The sequence below is a fragment of the Monocercomonoides exilis genome (assembly GCF_001643675.1).
Source record: "Monocercomonoides exilis strain PA203 chromosome Unknown scaffold17-1647472, whole genome shotgun sequence".
Taxonomy (NCBI): domain Eukaryota; phylum Preaxostyla; order Oxymonadida; family Polymastigidae; genus Monocercomonoides; species Monocercomonoides exilis.
The window spans coordinates 590,351-605,451 of NW_027150562.1; the positions used below are offsets into that span (position 1 = coordinate 590,351).

At 36.6% G+C, this 15,101-nt stretch overlaps 3 protein-coding genes across 3 annotated transcripts; all 3 read right to left on the reverse strand.

Annotated features, from left to right (window-relative positions):
* Window positions 1-118: 118 nt before the first annotated feature.
* MONOS_580 (putative Condensin complex subunit 3) lies at window positions 119-6,641 on the reverse strand (the record flags this gene model as incomplete). Its single annotated transcript, XM_067875981.1, has 1 exon — window positions 119-6,641. The coding sequence occupies exon 1, from the start codon at window positions 6,551-6,553 to the stop codon at window positions 119-121; it is 6,435 nt and encodes a 2,144-aa protein (XP_067729189.1). The 5' UTR covers window positions 6,554-6,641.
* A 2,953-nt stretch (window positions 6,642-9,594) lies between these two features.
* On the reverse strand, window positions 9,595-14,226 carry MONOS_579 (uncharacterized protein). The gene is made up of 3 exons (XM_067875969.1): window positions 13,920-14,226; window positions 13,457-13,742; window positions 9,595-13,128 (listed from the first exon to the last, which is right to left on the reverse strand). The coding sequence occupies exons 1-3, from the start codon at window positions 14,193-14,195 to the stop codon at window positions 9,755-9,757; spliced, it is 3,936 nt and encodes a 1,311-aa protein (XP_067729190.1). The 5' UTR covers window positions 14,196-14,226; the 3' UTR covers window positions 9,595-9,754.
* Window positions 14,227-14,441: 215 nt separating this feature from the next.
* Window positions 14,442-14,789, reverse strand: MONOS_17445 (uncharacterized protein; the record flags this gene model as incomplete). Its single annotated transcript, XM_067870366.1, has 3 exons — window positions 14,442-14,549; window positions 14,601-14,670; window positions 14,743-14,789. The coding sequence occupies 3 exons, from the start codon at window positions 14,787-14,789 to the stop codon at window positions 14,442-14,444; spliced, it is 225 nt and encodes a 74-aa protein (XP_067729191.1).
* Window positions 14,790-15,101: the final 312 nt, after the last annotated feature.

Genomic DNA, 15,101 nt, shown 5'->3' on the forward strand with positions numbered 1-15,101 from the left:
ATGAATTTAATAGCATTGGATTAAAAAGTGCTAAAAGAAATGATAATCATTTTCATTGTCGCTTTAACTATCATATTCAAAAACGATGATGAAATGTTTTTTGGGTTGAAATCAACGTTTACCGTGAATTTCTCTTCTTTTCCATTGAAAGTCGATTAATTTCTTCGCCTATGCTGTTTAGAATACTCTTTGTGATGTCTTCTTCGTCTTCCTTGTCTCCTTCCGCTTCTTCTTTTCTGTCATCTTCTTCTTCATGAGACAATTCCTCTTCATCGCTCGAAGACTCGCCAGCATCGTGCTCATCTATGCTGTCATTCAAATCCTCTTCGTCGATGCTGCTGTCGTCTTCATCACTATCGCTGCTTGCTTCAAATTCCGACTCATCTTCTGATTCAGAATCTTCATATCTTCTCCTTCTCCTTTTCTGGCCTTTATTTCCTTTTTTGTTATTTTTCTGGCTTTTGGCTGAATTGCCATTTCCTCTCCTTTGATCGTTCTTATCTTTAACTCTCTTTGTTTTGGCTGGTAGTTCGTCTTCTCCTCCTTCGTCTGACTCTTCCATTGCTAATTCTGAGCGTTCTTCTTGTTTCTTTTGACGAATGTTTTTCGCCACTTCTGATTCACCCTTTTTAATATTTGGCTTTCTCTTTCTTTTTTGCTTCGATCCTTCGTCTGATTTGTTTGCCTCATAATCGTCTGAAAACTCGTCTTTAACTTGTGCTTCGTCATCAAATTGCCGATTCTTGTGCTTATTTGAGTAATTCCAGACTTCATAATAAGCTTCCATCCACCACTCGTGCATTTGTGATGTATGGAAAGTTATTCTCTCTTCAAGACACATTCTTTCGAGTTCAAAAATAGTCAGATCAGATTCCTCTTCTTTGTCTTCTTCCTGTCCTTCTGCTTTTTCTGTTTCCGAATCAGTCTTTTTATCTTCTTTTGCATTGTTTCCTCCTCTTATTGCTTTGCCTGTTGCAAGGAAGTACTTCAATTGGCATGCAGGTGTGCATCCCTGTTCTTCCTTCATTTCCTCTGTGATCTTCGTGCTGTCGCCGATATATTCCAGTCCAATCGAGTTCAGCCAATTTCGCCAAGTGCGCTGAAGCTGGAAATCTCCTTCCAGTTGGTTCGAAATCTTCCTCATCAAAAGTAATAGCTCTGTAAAGAAGATACACTCGCTTGTAATAAGATCACTTTCCCGATAGTTGTTGCTCTTCTTTTGCTTCAGCATTTTCGAAAATTTAATCAAATTGGGGGTCTGATAAAACTTTAGTGTTGGAATAAATAGCTTCATTATTTGGATTAAAGGTGAACTCTTCTTTCTTCCTCGTAAATCTCGATTCTGTTTACCGCCTCTTTTTGAAGCAGACTGATTTTTCTTCCTTGATGATGCTTTAGCTCCTCGTTTGCCAAAGTTGTCTTCATCTTCTTCATCGTCGCTGTATTCATCATCTTCATCGCTTTCATCGTCTGGATCTCTCTTTAGATAAGCAACACTCCTATTTGCACTCACTGCATCCAACAGAGCTCGATAAAGCATTCGCTCGTGGCTGTTTGGCTGAGAAACAGTCAACTTTTGCGTTGTGTCTGTTTTGTCTTGTAGTGGTTGGTCATCTTCATCCATTTTGATCTTCAATTCTTCAAATTCAGAATCTGATTCAATATCCTCTTCTTCATTCTTTTTGTTTGACGATTTCCCATTTTTCTTGCTTTGTGCTTTGGATTTTGAATTTGCTTTGGCTTTGGCTTTGGATTTCGCTTTAGCTTTCGCTTTCGCTTTGACTTTTGCGGTAACTGATGAATTAGTTGTTTTATTCGTTGATTCTTCTGTTTTATCGTTTTGAGGCTCTTCATTGTCATTCTCTTTTTCTTTCTCTTTCTCGTTATCTTCATCCATTTCCATTTTATCTTGCTCGTCTTCATTGTGTTCTTTTTCTTTCTCTACCCCTTCTTTCTCGCTATCTTTTTCAATAGATCTTTCGCCATCATCAGTTATTTGCAGTAAAAATAGTGTTATCTTACTAAAATCTGCCTCCCGCAGCTCGCTGTGTTCTGAAGACATTGCAATCGATCTCAGCAACAATGAAAAGCTCAAAATAATAACCTCCACTGGATCTTGCATCCAGCATGGCTGTACATGTACTTTAGATAAATGCTTCAGATTAGCTTTGCTTATAACAGTTGGTTGGTTGAATGATGAGGCTTGTGAGGAAGAACGAGATGCGCTTGCCGTATTCGATGCTGTTGATGCAGTTGAGCCACTTTCTCTGTTCAAAGACTGTTCAATGTATTGCCTAATTCCATTGTAAGTGCATGTAGAATCTTGAATTCCAACTTCCATTGATTCGAGGAAGTCACTCTGATTGCTTTCTGACAGATTTTTTGCTTCTCTTCTGAATTTCATCTTTTTTGCCCTGTCTTTTTCGGTCAAGACAACCAACCTTTTAATCACAATGGACATCCCCACAAACAATATTTGCCTCACTTTGTCCATTTCTGTTGTTGATGGATGGAACAAGCACACAAGCAATTGACTTAGCAGTGCAGCATATCCAGTGGCTGCGCAGAGTTTTGACGAAGAAAGCAAAGCGATCGATGCAGAATGAGGTGACAATGGAGGAGGCAAGGATAGTTCGTTGTTATGAACTGCCATTGGAGATTCCTCCATCACTTTCGATTCATACGGCGTTGTTATGCTTGAACTAACATTTCGTTCCAAGCTCGGCGTCTTCAACTCAAATGCTGAACCAAGCGAGCGTGTGATAAGCATCTGCGTTGATGGGATATGTCCATCATATGTTGGCCATTGAGATGACAAGCCATGGAAGCCATCTGAATGATCATGTGATTGCTGAGATAATGTGTCGTCTTTCTCTTCATCTGCATCACCTTCTCTGTTGTCTTCATTCTTTTCATCATCTCCGTTGTTATCCTTTTCTTCTGTTTTTTCTTCTTCCTCTTCGTTTTCATCAGATTCCACTTTCTCAAAAACAAAACCTATTCTTCCTGTTGCCAACAGCTTGACCAGCCCTTCCACTGCACATTCAACTATTTGCCTTCCTTCTACCAGCTTCTGCATCCCTCTTTGTCCCAACTTTCCCTTCCGCTGCAAAAACCGCTCTTTCTGCTGGATCATCTCGTGCTGCTTCAGACGATCTGTAAGCGATCCTGCATTTGAAGAAAGATGAGACGATGAAGAAGTTGATCCACTTGAAGAGGATTGAAGTGAATTTGCTTGAGACATAATTGTGTCATATAAAGAAAGTGAAGATAAAGGTGAAGTGTTTGCACCTGTAGATGAACCAAAGAATGCAGAAGCAGCAGAAACAAACGGATGCATTGTCATTTTCTGTGTGGGAATAAGAGAAAGAGAAAGATTTCGAACTAAAAGTGGAATTGACTGATATGAAGACGGAGTGATGACACACAGATGAGCCGAGATTGTTGAAGGGAGCGGAATCCAATCAGACAAATCTTGCTCATCTGATTCGTCATCACTTTCAGAATCACCTGTTTTCTTATTTTTTTCTTTTGTTGCCTCTTTTTCATCTTCGTTCAAAGGTGATCCAGAAATAGAGTGGTTTGAGATAAGCTTTTGAAGCCCAAGATCCTTCCCAGAACTGTTGCTGCTTTGAAGGATACTGTCCTCATCATCCAAATCTCCGGATGTTTGTTTTTCTCTTTTTTTATCGCAAAATCGTTTCATCTCTGCTGCCACAGTCTCCACTCCATACAACAGCATTAAATCAAACAGCCCTCGCATCGCTTGCAACTGAACACGCGGAACGTCACTCGTCGCAGCATGGATCAGCAAAGGCAATCGTTCTTTAGCGTGTCCTTTGCTTAGAAGGCATATCTGCCCAAGCACTTGCATAGCAGACGCTCGAACAGGAGAGAAAGGATGGGCAATTGAAGGGAAGACGACCTGTGAGAGCAGATGTGGAAGTGACGGAGGAGGAAAATGCCGCCTATGAAGAACAATAAAAGAGGAGGTGATGCGAAGGATGCGAAGAAGAGGGTGGAAAGTTATGTCAGCAACTGTTCGAGCAGAAGATGGCAGCAGCGTCTGTCGTGGTTCTGGACGTTCTTCAGAAACTGAGGAGCCCACAGCATTGAATCCGACATTTTGCGAGTCGTCTTCATTGTCTGTTTGAATCACATCTTTTAGCATGTGAGTTTGTGGCACAATTTTCAGCGAGCAGTCGAAGAATACTGTCATTAGCTCATCAATTGTATCGACTGCACGTGATAATCCTTTCACAACTGGATCAATCAAACAAAAAGGAAGTGTATTTGAAGACAAAAGAGACCGAAATAGACTCAACGCTGTCCTTCTGCCAGCTTCGTCAAAGTCAAGCAAAGGAATGATCAAAAGAGCATGTCCTATCATCAGTGGGCGAAGGAAGTAAGATACTGTCTTTGGTGACATGAACGGAATAAGCGTGTTGTCTGGTGTAATTGCATCTGGTTCGATTAGTGACTCATCTATTGGAGGCAGCTGTGTTGCTGGGGTGATTACTTCTCCTGCAGCTGTCATTTGCGAAATCATCTCATCGCGCAGAATCTGAAGTTGTTGCTCTCTGTGCATTTTCCTTCGGAGAGCCCAGCGAGCTCTGATTTCTGTCAAGAGCCATTGTGCAGGTGGTGTTACTAATGCTGATGATACGCCTGTGCCACCGCCTGCAGAATCGATGATAGTTCCACTTCTGTTCTTCTCTCTCTGTTCAGTCTCCATCAACTGCACCATTTCTGCAACAAGTCCACAGAATGGTGAGAGAGGAATCAGTAGCTGGTCAAGTAGCTCAGACCTAACTGAACTTTCACCGGGAATTGTACCAAGATCCTCTGTTACACTTCTGCTTAATTGTGCAGGAGTATTCTTTGCAGATGTTAGTCTTCGAAGATTGTGTCTATTTCCAGATGATGATTGAGAAGATGTTAGTATTGAAGGACTGTTGAGAAGTGTCACGATTAGATACCGCCAGAATAAGACAGAACCAAATGTGAGTGAGTGCCGATTAAGATCGATGACAACTGAGTCTGTGTGTGTGATAGAGTAGCCAGCCAGAATAAACGCCACGCTCTGAATCAGCATGTGCGCATGATTGATTGATGACAGAGATGGCATCGAAGGAAGAGAGCACAGAGGAGAAATAGAAGGAGGTTGTTGGATGGCTTCTTCAATTGCTTGCCATTGTGTAGATGAAAGATCTGATAATGAAGATGCTGAAGAAGAACCAGAAGCACTCATCGTTGAATTTCCTTCTTCTTCATTCTCTAATTCGGCTTCTTCAGAATCTCGAAGCTCGCTTGTCATTTTCCTTCCTTGTGCTTTCGAAGAAAGGTGCTTCAGACTTTTTTCTTCGTCTTCTTCTTTCTGGCGCATCAATTTCAGCTGCTCACCTCTCATCTTCAACTCTTCTTTCTCTCCTCGCTCGTTCTCCAGCACAGCTAGTGGATCGTCGTTTGGTTCTTCCTCGTCGTTTCCTTCCTCAACATCGCTTTCCACTGCCCATTTTGCGTTGTCTGCATCGTCTTCTTCCCGCTCTTCCAACCTCATCAGCATTGTTCCTCTCATCCTCTGTCTCTCGGCCTCTTTCACAGCTGCTAGTCGTCTCTCTCTCTCAACTTCTCGCCTCCCACGACCATCAACAATTGACAACGCAAATGTGTCTAAAAGTTGTACTGGATTATTCCCCTTCTGACGCAGCCACGCGTTACATATTAGATCAGCGCATGCATCTCCAAGTGCCTTGTCTCTGTGTCCAAAGCAGCGAGAAAGAATAAATGTGATTTGAGATGGAAGAAGTGCATCAATTGGTATTTTTGAATGAATTACTGAAATAGTTTCAAGTCTGATAAGTGGTGAAGTGTCACTTAATCGATCGAGAATGAATGGGATTGTGCCTATATGAGGAGAAATATATTTCAAAGCTGCCAGACGAACTTCTGGAACCGAATCAGATAACATTCGCACATATGCCTTAACTACAGGACAATCAATTCCGAGAGTAGGTGATTGCAGGCGGTGCATTGCAAATCCTGCCATTGCTCGAATAGTTGGAATACGATCGACCGAACGAATGATGCAAACTTCTTGAACCTCGTCCAATATAGCTGCACTAAATTCACTGTCTTCATTAAGTTTTTGAAGAAGTTCTCCAATTAATTGGAGAGATCGCAGTCTCACATTTCGATCATTAACAGATGCACACTTAACCAGATAGTGCAAAAAAGATTCTGCAAAATCAATTTGATATTGTGCCAATAAAGCTTGTGCTTCCCCATGTCTTTTAGGCGATGAAATTTGCTGTGGGGCTATCTGCACCTTTGATGTTGAGCAAAATGCAGCAACAAGTTTGATCAATGCATCTGCGTGTGCGTCATTCGGTCCAACAGCCAGAACATGATTAATGCATTCAATAAAATTTGTATGAAATGAAGAATCTTTTTTCAAAAATGCATTTTGAAATAATTTATTGAGATTAGATAATGAATTTTTCGTTTGTGCAGTTGACGTGTGAGATTCAAAAATGCTGACGATTGATGTCATCAATATATTTTATTTTGTAAAAAATCTTATTTTTTCAAAAATTATAATCGTCTTTCTGCCTTTACAAAAGATAAAAGAATTCGAATATGGCCCATAGTAATATTTCACATGTCATAGTTATGAATCATAACTATTCAATAATTCATTTATTCATTTAAATCTTCAAATCGTTGTTTTTGGATTATTTCTTTTTTTTGGAAATCATTATTTGCATCGATGCGATGAATAATGAATAACCTTTTATTTCAAGAATCTGTTTGGAATTTAAAAATGCAAAAAAAAAAAAAAAAATAACACCTTTGAAATCATTCTGCTTAACATTTTCTGGAATATGAGATATTAAAAAATTTCAAGAGACAAAATTATATATTTTTTGTTCAGTTTTTTATTCATGTTTTTTGAAAAAATACCATTGCGACAACAGAAATTGTTTGAACAATATTATTTTATATTCAGAAATTTTTATTTTTCTGTTGAATATTTTTCATATAAGATTTCAATCATTAAAACTATATGGAATACATTCGTGAATATGAAAAAAAAATTTTTTTGAAATTTTTCAAAGTGTTTTTTCTATAAAAATAATATTATGATAGACGATTTTCTTTTTTTCTTTTTTTCTTTTTTTCTTTTTTTCTTTTTTTCTTTTTTTCTTTTTTCTTTTTCCTTTCTTTTTCTTTTTTTCTTTTTCTTTTATTCTTTTTCTTTTCTTTTCTTTTCTTTTCTTTTCTTTTCTTTTCTTTTCTTTCTTTCTTTCTTTCTCTTCAATTTTTTGTCTAGTGAAGGAAATATCATTGCTTTTTTTAACTTTTGAAAATGGGTAATTTTTTTTGAAAAGTCACAAATGTTTTATTCAAAAATAAATCAAAAATTTCTTATTTCACTCAATTTTTTGTTAACATATACCAAACTGCCTAAATAAGGAATCAATTTCTGGATGATGTTATTTTATTCATTCCAAAGAAGAATTGTGAGTGAAAACAGAAATATGAGCAAAATATGAAAATTTTGGTTTATTTGAAAATTGAACATTTTCAACTTTTCAAAAAGAATTACACAAATAACTAATTTTGGTCAGGTTTTTTTTATAATCTGCAAATAACTTCGAAGTGAGCATTCGCTGTAAATATGATGGATGTTGAGAATATTTCAATTTCGAATTTATAATAAAAAATTCGTTTTCATTTGTCTCGATTAATTGTTTTTGTGAAAAGAAAAAATATAAAGAAACTGAAACATTTTTTTAATGCACATTTTGTTTGAATCACTAACTGGAAAATTACACATATTCCGAAAGATCAAAGATAACAATAATAACCACCTTTGGGGAAGTGTGTTGTGGATACATTAAATATAAATATTATAAAGAAATTTGTTTATTGAAATAACCTTTAGTTTCAAACAATGAAATGATAAAGAATGAAACAGAAAGCGTGCAGCTTTGTTAAGAACGGAAAATTAATTTCCACTTCTGTTCTTTGGATGTGTTCTCAATTAATTGAATTCAATAAAAAGCTTCACTGTTAATGTGACACAAAAATGTCAATTCGATTAAAAACTGAGTAAATAATGTTTGTGAAATATTGGTGTTAATAGTATTAAACATTTCTTTCTTCAGTTTGTGAATAATAGAAAATTGTTCTTTATCAAAAACAAAAAGTTAATTGAAAATAGAGTCAAAAACAAAACAATTGTCTCAAAAACCAACGTTTGTGATAAATAGGTGATTATTTTTCAAAATATTTTTATTCAATCGAAAATTTCGGATCGAAAATAAATTTTAAGCATTTTCAAAACGAACATCGTAGTGTTTAAACTCCAAAAAAAAATTAATAATTTTTTCTGTTTGATCTTGAACATTGGTATTTGCGATAATCGCAACACGTCAAAAATATGAATGATCCTTTCCTTGCCAAAGACAAAGAATTATCTTATTACCAACATACCGACAAAAGCTATGATTTCAAAAATTATAACACAAATATTTCACAAAATCTCAGAATGCTTTATTTGATTTGAAATTTTTTCTTTTTATTTCATTGCTGTTTATCAAGTTTGCTGTAATCAAATGGATTAACTTCAAGCTTAAAACTATTATTGTTATTGACTCTTGTGTATTAATTGGAAATCCAGTTTTATTCATCAAAAACTCAAAGGAGAAATAACCACATCGAATGTGATGACTATCATATGTTATCGCCTGAAGATGAGATTATGACATCATTATTTAAAATGATTTGGACAGTATGTGATTTAATATTATTCAAAAAATGCATTATTTCACAAAAAATTTTCGTTAACATTTTTTGAATTTGAAGTGAAAAGTCATGAAAAAAAAGTTTTTTTTTTCCGATTTCGCTGGCAGCAGGAAAAAAAAATGAACAACAAATTAGAAAAGCTTAGGAACAATAGTAATTCTTATATATTCAGTTTCATCATTGATTTCATTATGAAAATACAATTATTTAATGCAGTCAAAACCGGATATAATCACATCGGTTTTTGCACGACTTTTCGTGACTATATCCGATTGTGATTATAAGCGATGTGACAAAACACAGAAAAAAATGAAATTTAATTTTTGAAATTATTAATTTTGGGTCAATTTTTTTATTTTTGAAAAAACTTGACAAATACACATTTCTCAATAGAAAAAACAATTTTTATTGTTTTATTTTGTTATTTGGACTTATTTAAACATTATTTTGAAAAATCGGTTTTTTTGAAATTTTTGATCAAAAAACCGTTTTTCATTGAAAAAATCACCCATTATGATTAAAAATGTGATTATATATTTTCATCCCTGTGATTATATTCGATGGAAAATGAATGAAAAATGAGCTAAAAATGTCGGTGCATGGAAAAATGTGACTATGAACGAATATGATTGTATTCGATGTGATTATATCCGGTTTTGACTGTATTTATTTTTGATAAAGAAAAAAATACCGTAAATTTATCTAATAAATTTTGTTTTTAAATTATTTAAAGAATATAAATTGATTAAACATAATAAAGATTATTTTATAATTAAGTGCTCCAATAATTTAATCAGGTTATTTAATTATTATTTTGTTTAAAAATTAACATTTATCATCTTAATGTTAAAAAACATTAAACAAACAAATCAATGAAAAAAAAAAAAAAAAAACATTTTAAGGTGAAAAATCAAAATCAAAACTGAAAAGAACTCAAAACATTTCAACGAGGCTGATGAAGAAACTGATCAAGCGTTGAAGCAGGATGCTGCTGATTATGAGAAGAGTGACTCATTGAAGAGTGATGATGTGAAGATGAGCGCATGGAAGGATGAGACATCGGCAATGTGGCTAAGCGAGGATCTGGAGGTGGCTGTGAGGGATTTAGCTTTTGTAGTGCAGAAAGCAGAGCTACTGAAGATGTTGGGGAAGGAGCATTTGGAGGTGGAAGTCCAGGAGGCATTGCCGGAGGCATCTGCTGCATGGGTGCCCCACTCAGTGCGTACAGCGATTGAAGCAAAGAAGCAAAATTGCTATCAGCTCCTTGTGACATTTGTTGCTGCTGAGGATGTCCTGGGTAGTTTTGTGGAGGAGCTCCCATTTGCTTTTGCTTTATTATCTCAACAACTGAACGGATCTTGTCATATGACGAATCAGTTGGCACAGGAGGAGCAGGCGGCATTGAGGACGGTGGCATCCGCTGCGAAAGCATCTGACGAGGATCCGGCGGTGCACCAGGCGACTGATAGCGGACATCAGGTGGATATCTGTCATTCATCTCAGGGTAAGGCGATCTGTCATCTGGTCGATCTCTTCCCCTGTCCATGCGCGGATCCCAGCCATCGCGGTCAAACCTCTCTTTCTCTCGTTCCCGATCCCAGTCACGATATCTCTCTTTGCTTCTTTCACGATCATGATCGCGATCTCTTTCTCTGCTGAAATCTCTCCCTCTATCAAATCCACGCCTCTCGTTCTGCCAGCGGTCGTCGTCGCGTCTTCTGTCCTTCCACAACAAGGGATCAACGTTACCTTGGGACATATCCATCATTCCTTGTGGTGGCATCGGTGGAATGCCGTAGCGCATGTCATTGCGATTGTCCATCGGCATTCGAGGAGGAAATTGCCTCCGATCTCTGCCTCTTTCTCTGGTCCAGTCCCTCTCTCTAAATCGGTCTCGGTCGTCCCACCTTCCGTCTCTCTTGTCAAAGTCCCTGTCACGCATATCACGCATATCACGCATATCTCGTCTATCTCTGTCTCTGTCTCCATGCTTCATATACTGCCCGCCTGCTTGCTTTGTGGCTTCAGGATGGAACATGGGGCGATCAGCAGGATACTGCGAAGTCAAGAGCAGTTCGCGAAATGGTCTGAGCTTCTTAATATCTTTCAAAACGTCATTCAATGTTTCATTAAATGATACAGCCAGAGAAGGACGAGCAAATTCAATGAGGGCAAATGAGCCAGGAGTCAAAGCAGAGAATGGTCCTTTGTATGCCTTTCGCACAAGCACAGACACAATCACTTCCGAAACAGGTTGGTCAAAGAACACACTGACAAAATCAATAATCTCTTTTGCTTTGACAGGACATTGTTTTTCCTCGAATACCATGAATGGATATTGAGAATCTGATTGCAAAGGAATTTCAAACGAACCATTTTTCTTTTCGGACTCATCATGTGTATCAAATTGTGACTGTTCCATCATTTTAAGCATATTTTCTATGTTTCCATTCATGCTTTCATCTTTCATTGACATTTCTTCAGCTGTTTTAGCTGAATTTTCAGATCGGTTTTGCATCGAAACATTTTGTTGCTCGTTTTTAATTCCCATTATTTCCCGCTCAGTTTTCGTTATCTCATCTTCTAATTCACTTTTAACATCAAATTCATCTTTTTGATTTGGCTCAGTTTTCTGGCCAATCTTATCACTTTTTGAACGCCATTGGTCAGCGTTTGTTAGTTTTGAATCTAATGAATCTAATGACAAATCAGTTTTAAAGAGTTTCAAGCCTGTTTCAGGAAATGAGTTATCAGAAGACGAATTAACAGAAGTGGCCACATCGATATTGCCTTCATCTTTGACTCCTGCATTTTCGTCAAAGGAGCTTTCAGATTTGCCGGCTTCTTCATTTGCAGAAGGAATACGGTACCGCTTCGTAGCAACCAAGCCATAATCTTGGTCAAAATCATCTGATGAATGAAATGATTGACCTCCAATCATTTCACTCACTTCTTTTGCATCAGATTCAATCTGTTTGTTTATGTCATCCTCAGTTTTTGGAGCCGAAGCTTCCGGGATTGCTTTCTCGTTATTGCTTTTTCGCGCTTCTTCCATCGCAGAGCCCCAACTGTCATCAGCTGTACTTTTCTTTGCATTCACTTCTTCAACGCTCTTCCTGGGGTCAACAGGAGCACTTTTAGCTGTGCTCAACTTGTTTGCTTTTGCTTTTTCTTCTGTTCTTTTCTTAACAAATTCAGTTTGCCAGTCCTCAAACTCAAAATTGGATGTTGGAATGTCTGTGATGAGATGCAGATGCTCTCTGCGCTCTTCTTCATCTTCAATCGTGAGTGGATTCGAAAACAGCAACAGAACAGTATTTTCTGACCGCCTCATGAACATCCCTCCTCTCTGCACTCCATGTCGTTCCAGTTCAAACTCAGGATCGCCCAGCGGAATTGGGCCATTGATAAGCTTCAGCGTGTGTATCCCTCCTGCCTCCATCGCATGGTGCACGCACGCCTTTATATACTGCGCCCGCGAAAAGTGCAGCTTCTTGCAGCCTTTCTCAAAGCGGCAGCCACGTGACGTCTGATAGAAATAGCACATGGGAGTGTCGTCATAATTCCTTTCTTGGTCGCGATCACGATCTCTGTCTCTATCCCTGTCTCTGTCCCGGTCTCTATCTCGATCTCTATCTCTGTCAAATCCTCTGCCTCTTTCATAATCTTTTGAGTTATTCCCATACTGCTCTTCTCCTCCTCCCCATTGATTGTCCCAGCTTCTTTCCCATGGATTTTCTTTCCCTCCGCCTTTTCCACTTTCTCTATCGAAATCTTTGGCATTTGCTCGGTCTCTCTGATTGTCTCGCATGTCATCGTTATCTCTTTTTCTATCTGCAAACTTGTCAAAACCTTTATCATCTGAAACGTCTCCAGAAGAAGATTTATTGTTCACAGCAGCCGTGCTCAATATAAATATCACCAGTGGCTCTGGATCCAGACGCGAGGAAAGACCTGCTGGAAGCGGAGGAGGCTCAGTCTGGATTGGTCGCTGTCCCACATTGTTCAGCACTGCAGTTGGAACAGGGTACCCCTTCAACCGCCTCTGGTCGATCATATAGTCATATTCCTTCAAGACGTATTGAGCTATTTCTGGTGTAGAGAATTCCACAAAGGCATAAGATGGAACAGGGCTTCCTTTTGCTTTGAAAAGCTTTATTTGCTCTGGTGTTATGCCAGCACTCACAAATCGTCTGGACAGCGCATCTTCAGTGTTGTATGCTCCGAGTTGACCAACCCATAGTGATCTTTCTGGATCAACATAGAGCTGTCCCCCACTAACATGTGCATCAGGGCACGACGATCCCCTAGGACATCCTACAACATCATTCAGAAATATTTGATCACATTACGAAAACAATTGGTTTTAAAAAACAAGATTAATAGAAAAGGCTCAAATTCCTCCAATAAAAATTATTAAAAATCAAAATTTAAAGATTTATTTATATAGGGTTTAATTTTGGCTTTTGAAGATTTTCTTTCTCATAAATGAGAATCATGATTCAAGCACCAAGACTTATTTAATCTTGTGCAGAGTTCATTTTCCTTCACAGCGCCTGATGATCCCATGAATAAAAGAATTTCATTTTTATTTGATTTTTTCTTTTTTCATTTTTTGTAAATTTAATTAAGTTATTTATCAAACCGCTTGGAGTATTGTAAAACTGACAAACAGCCCTTCTTTTATTGTCAACATTTTCTTGATTAAATGAATCAAAAGAGGATTTTTCAATTTTTGCTTCTGGTTTTTGTTGTGAAAGTTCTTTCATTTTATCTTGATCAAAAGTAGATGGATCTGGAATGGAGAAAATTAGAGGAGTAGTTTTTGGGAGAGGATTATGATGGAGCGCATAATCTCGCTCTTCAACAGTAGAAAATTCAACGAGCGCGGAATAGTCATTTTCTGTTTCAATAAATTTAAAACGTGTCCCCTGTCAATTTTATTTAAATGAAAAAATGATTATTTTTATATTAAGAATTAAGATATCCAAAAAAATTTTATTTTTTTAAATAATTATTGTTCTTATTTTGCATTTACATCATATAACATATTTTATTTTTTTATTTTTTTTCTCTCTCTAAAATAATCTTGTTTCATTTTCGCAAACCTCATTTTCAAAATATTTTGGAAATTCCCCAATGTCCATAACATCCTCTGAAATTTTATCAACTTTCAAACACAAATCTAATCTTGGTGGAACAACATCAGATTTTTCGACCATTAATTCTGATATTAATTGCAATGCTTGTTGTATTTGTTCTGGCTCTCCAGAAAAAGAAACCAAATTGTTATCATATGTGATTTTTGCACCAGATCTACGTTCAAACTCTGGTGTTGCATTAAAAACATATTTTAGTAAAGAATAAGGAACTTTTAAAGCCATCTTTTTTAATGATCAAACATACGATCTATTCCATATATTATGAGCGAATTTCAGATCAAAAATTTTTGAATGTGAAATGTTCAACATAAATAATTTATTGTATTTATATGATAGTGTGCTTCTTAAAAAGCAAATTAAATTATTTCTTTCTAAATCAAAACATATAACAAAATAATTCAATAATTACAAAATGAAATGAGAAATGAAGTGTATTTGCTTGACGATTGAAATGAATTGGAGATTCAATCACGTTTTTACAACTTGGGTTGCAGTTACCAAATCTTCAATAAATGTATCATAATTTTTCCGTAATTCTGAAAGAGATTCCATCAATTGTTCATGTTCTTTGCGCTCCTTTAAAAAAATTTTTTATAAAATTTATAAAATTACTAATTGTTTCATTACCTGTTCCAGCTCTGCAGCTAATTTGAATTGTTCTTTTGTTTCTTCTTCAAGAGAACGATATACATTTTCTCTAGATATTTTTTTAATGAAGGTATCAAAAATTTTAACAAAAAAAGAAAATAATTAAAAAATTATCTCCAACTTTTCATCAACTTTTGCACATGCTTCTAAAATATTACGCTCTTTCATGAGGTTAACAAATTCTTCCTTTTAAAAAAGTTGTTAAGAAAAACCGATACATTATATCATACAGTTGCATTTTTATTAAAATCAGACAATAGTCGTTCATGAATTTGCCCAAGGCTTTTCTCTGCTTGAGAAGTTATAATAGCCTTTCCTTTTGCAGCATCACGAAAACATTGCAAAAACACTTCTTGAGGCAAAGCAAGAGAATCGTTAAGTGCATCACATAGCAAGCTACCCAACAAATTTGTTCGGTTTAATTGTTGCATTATTTATGATGGGGCAATTTCATTCAATTGAAAAATAACAAATAAAATG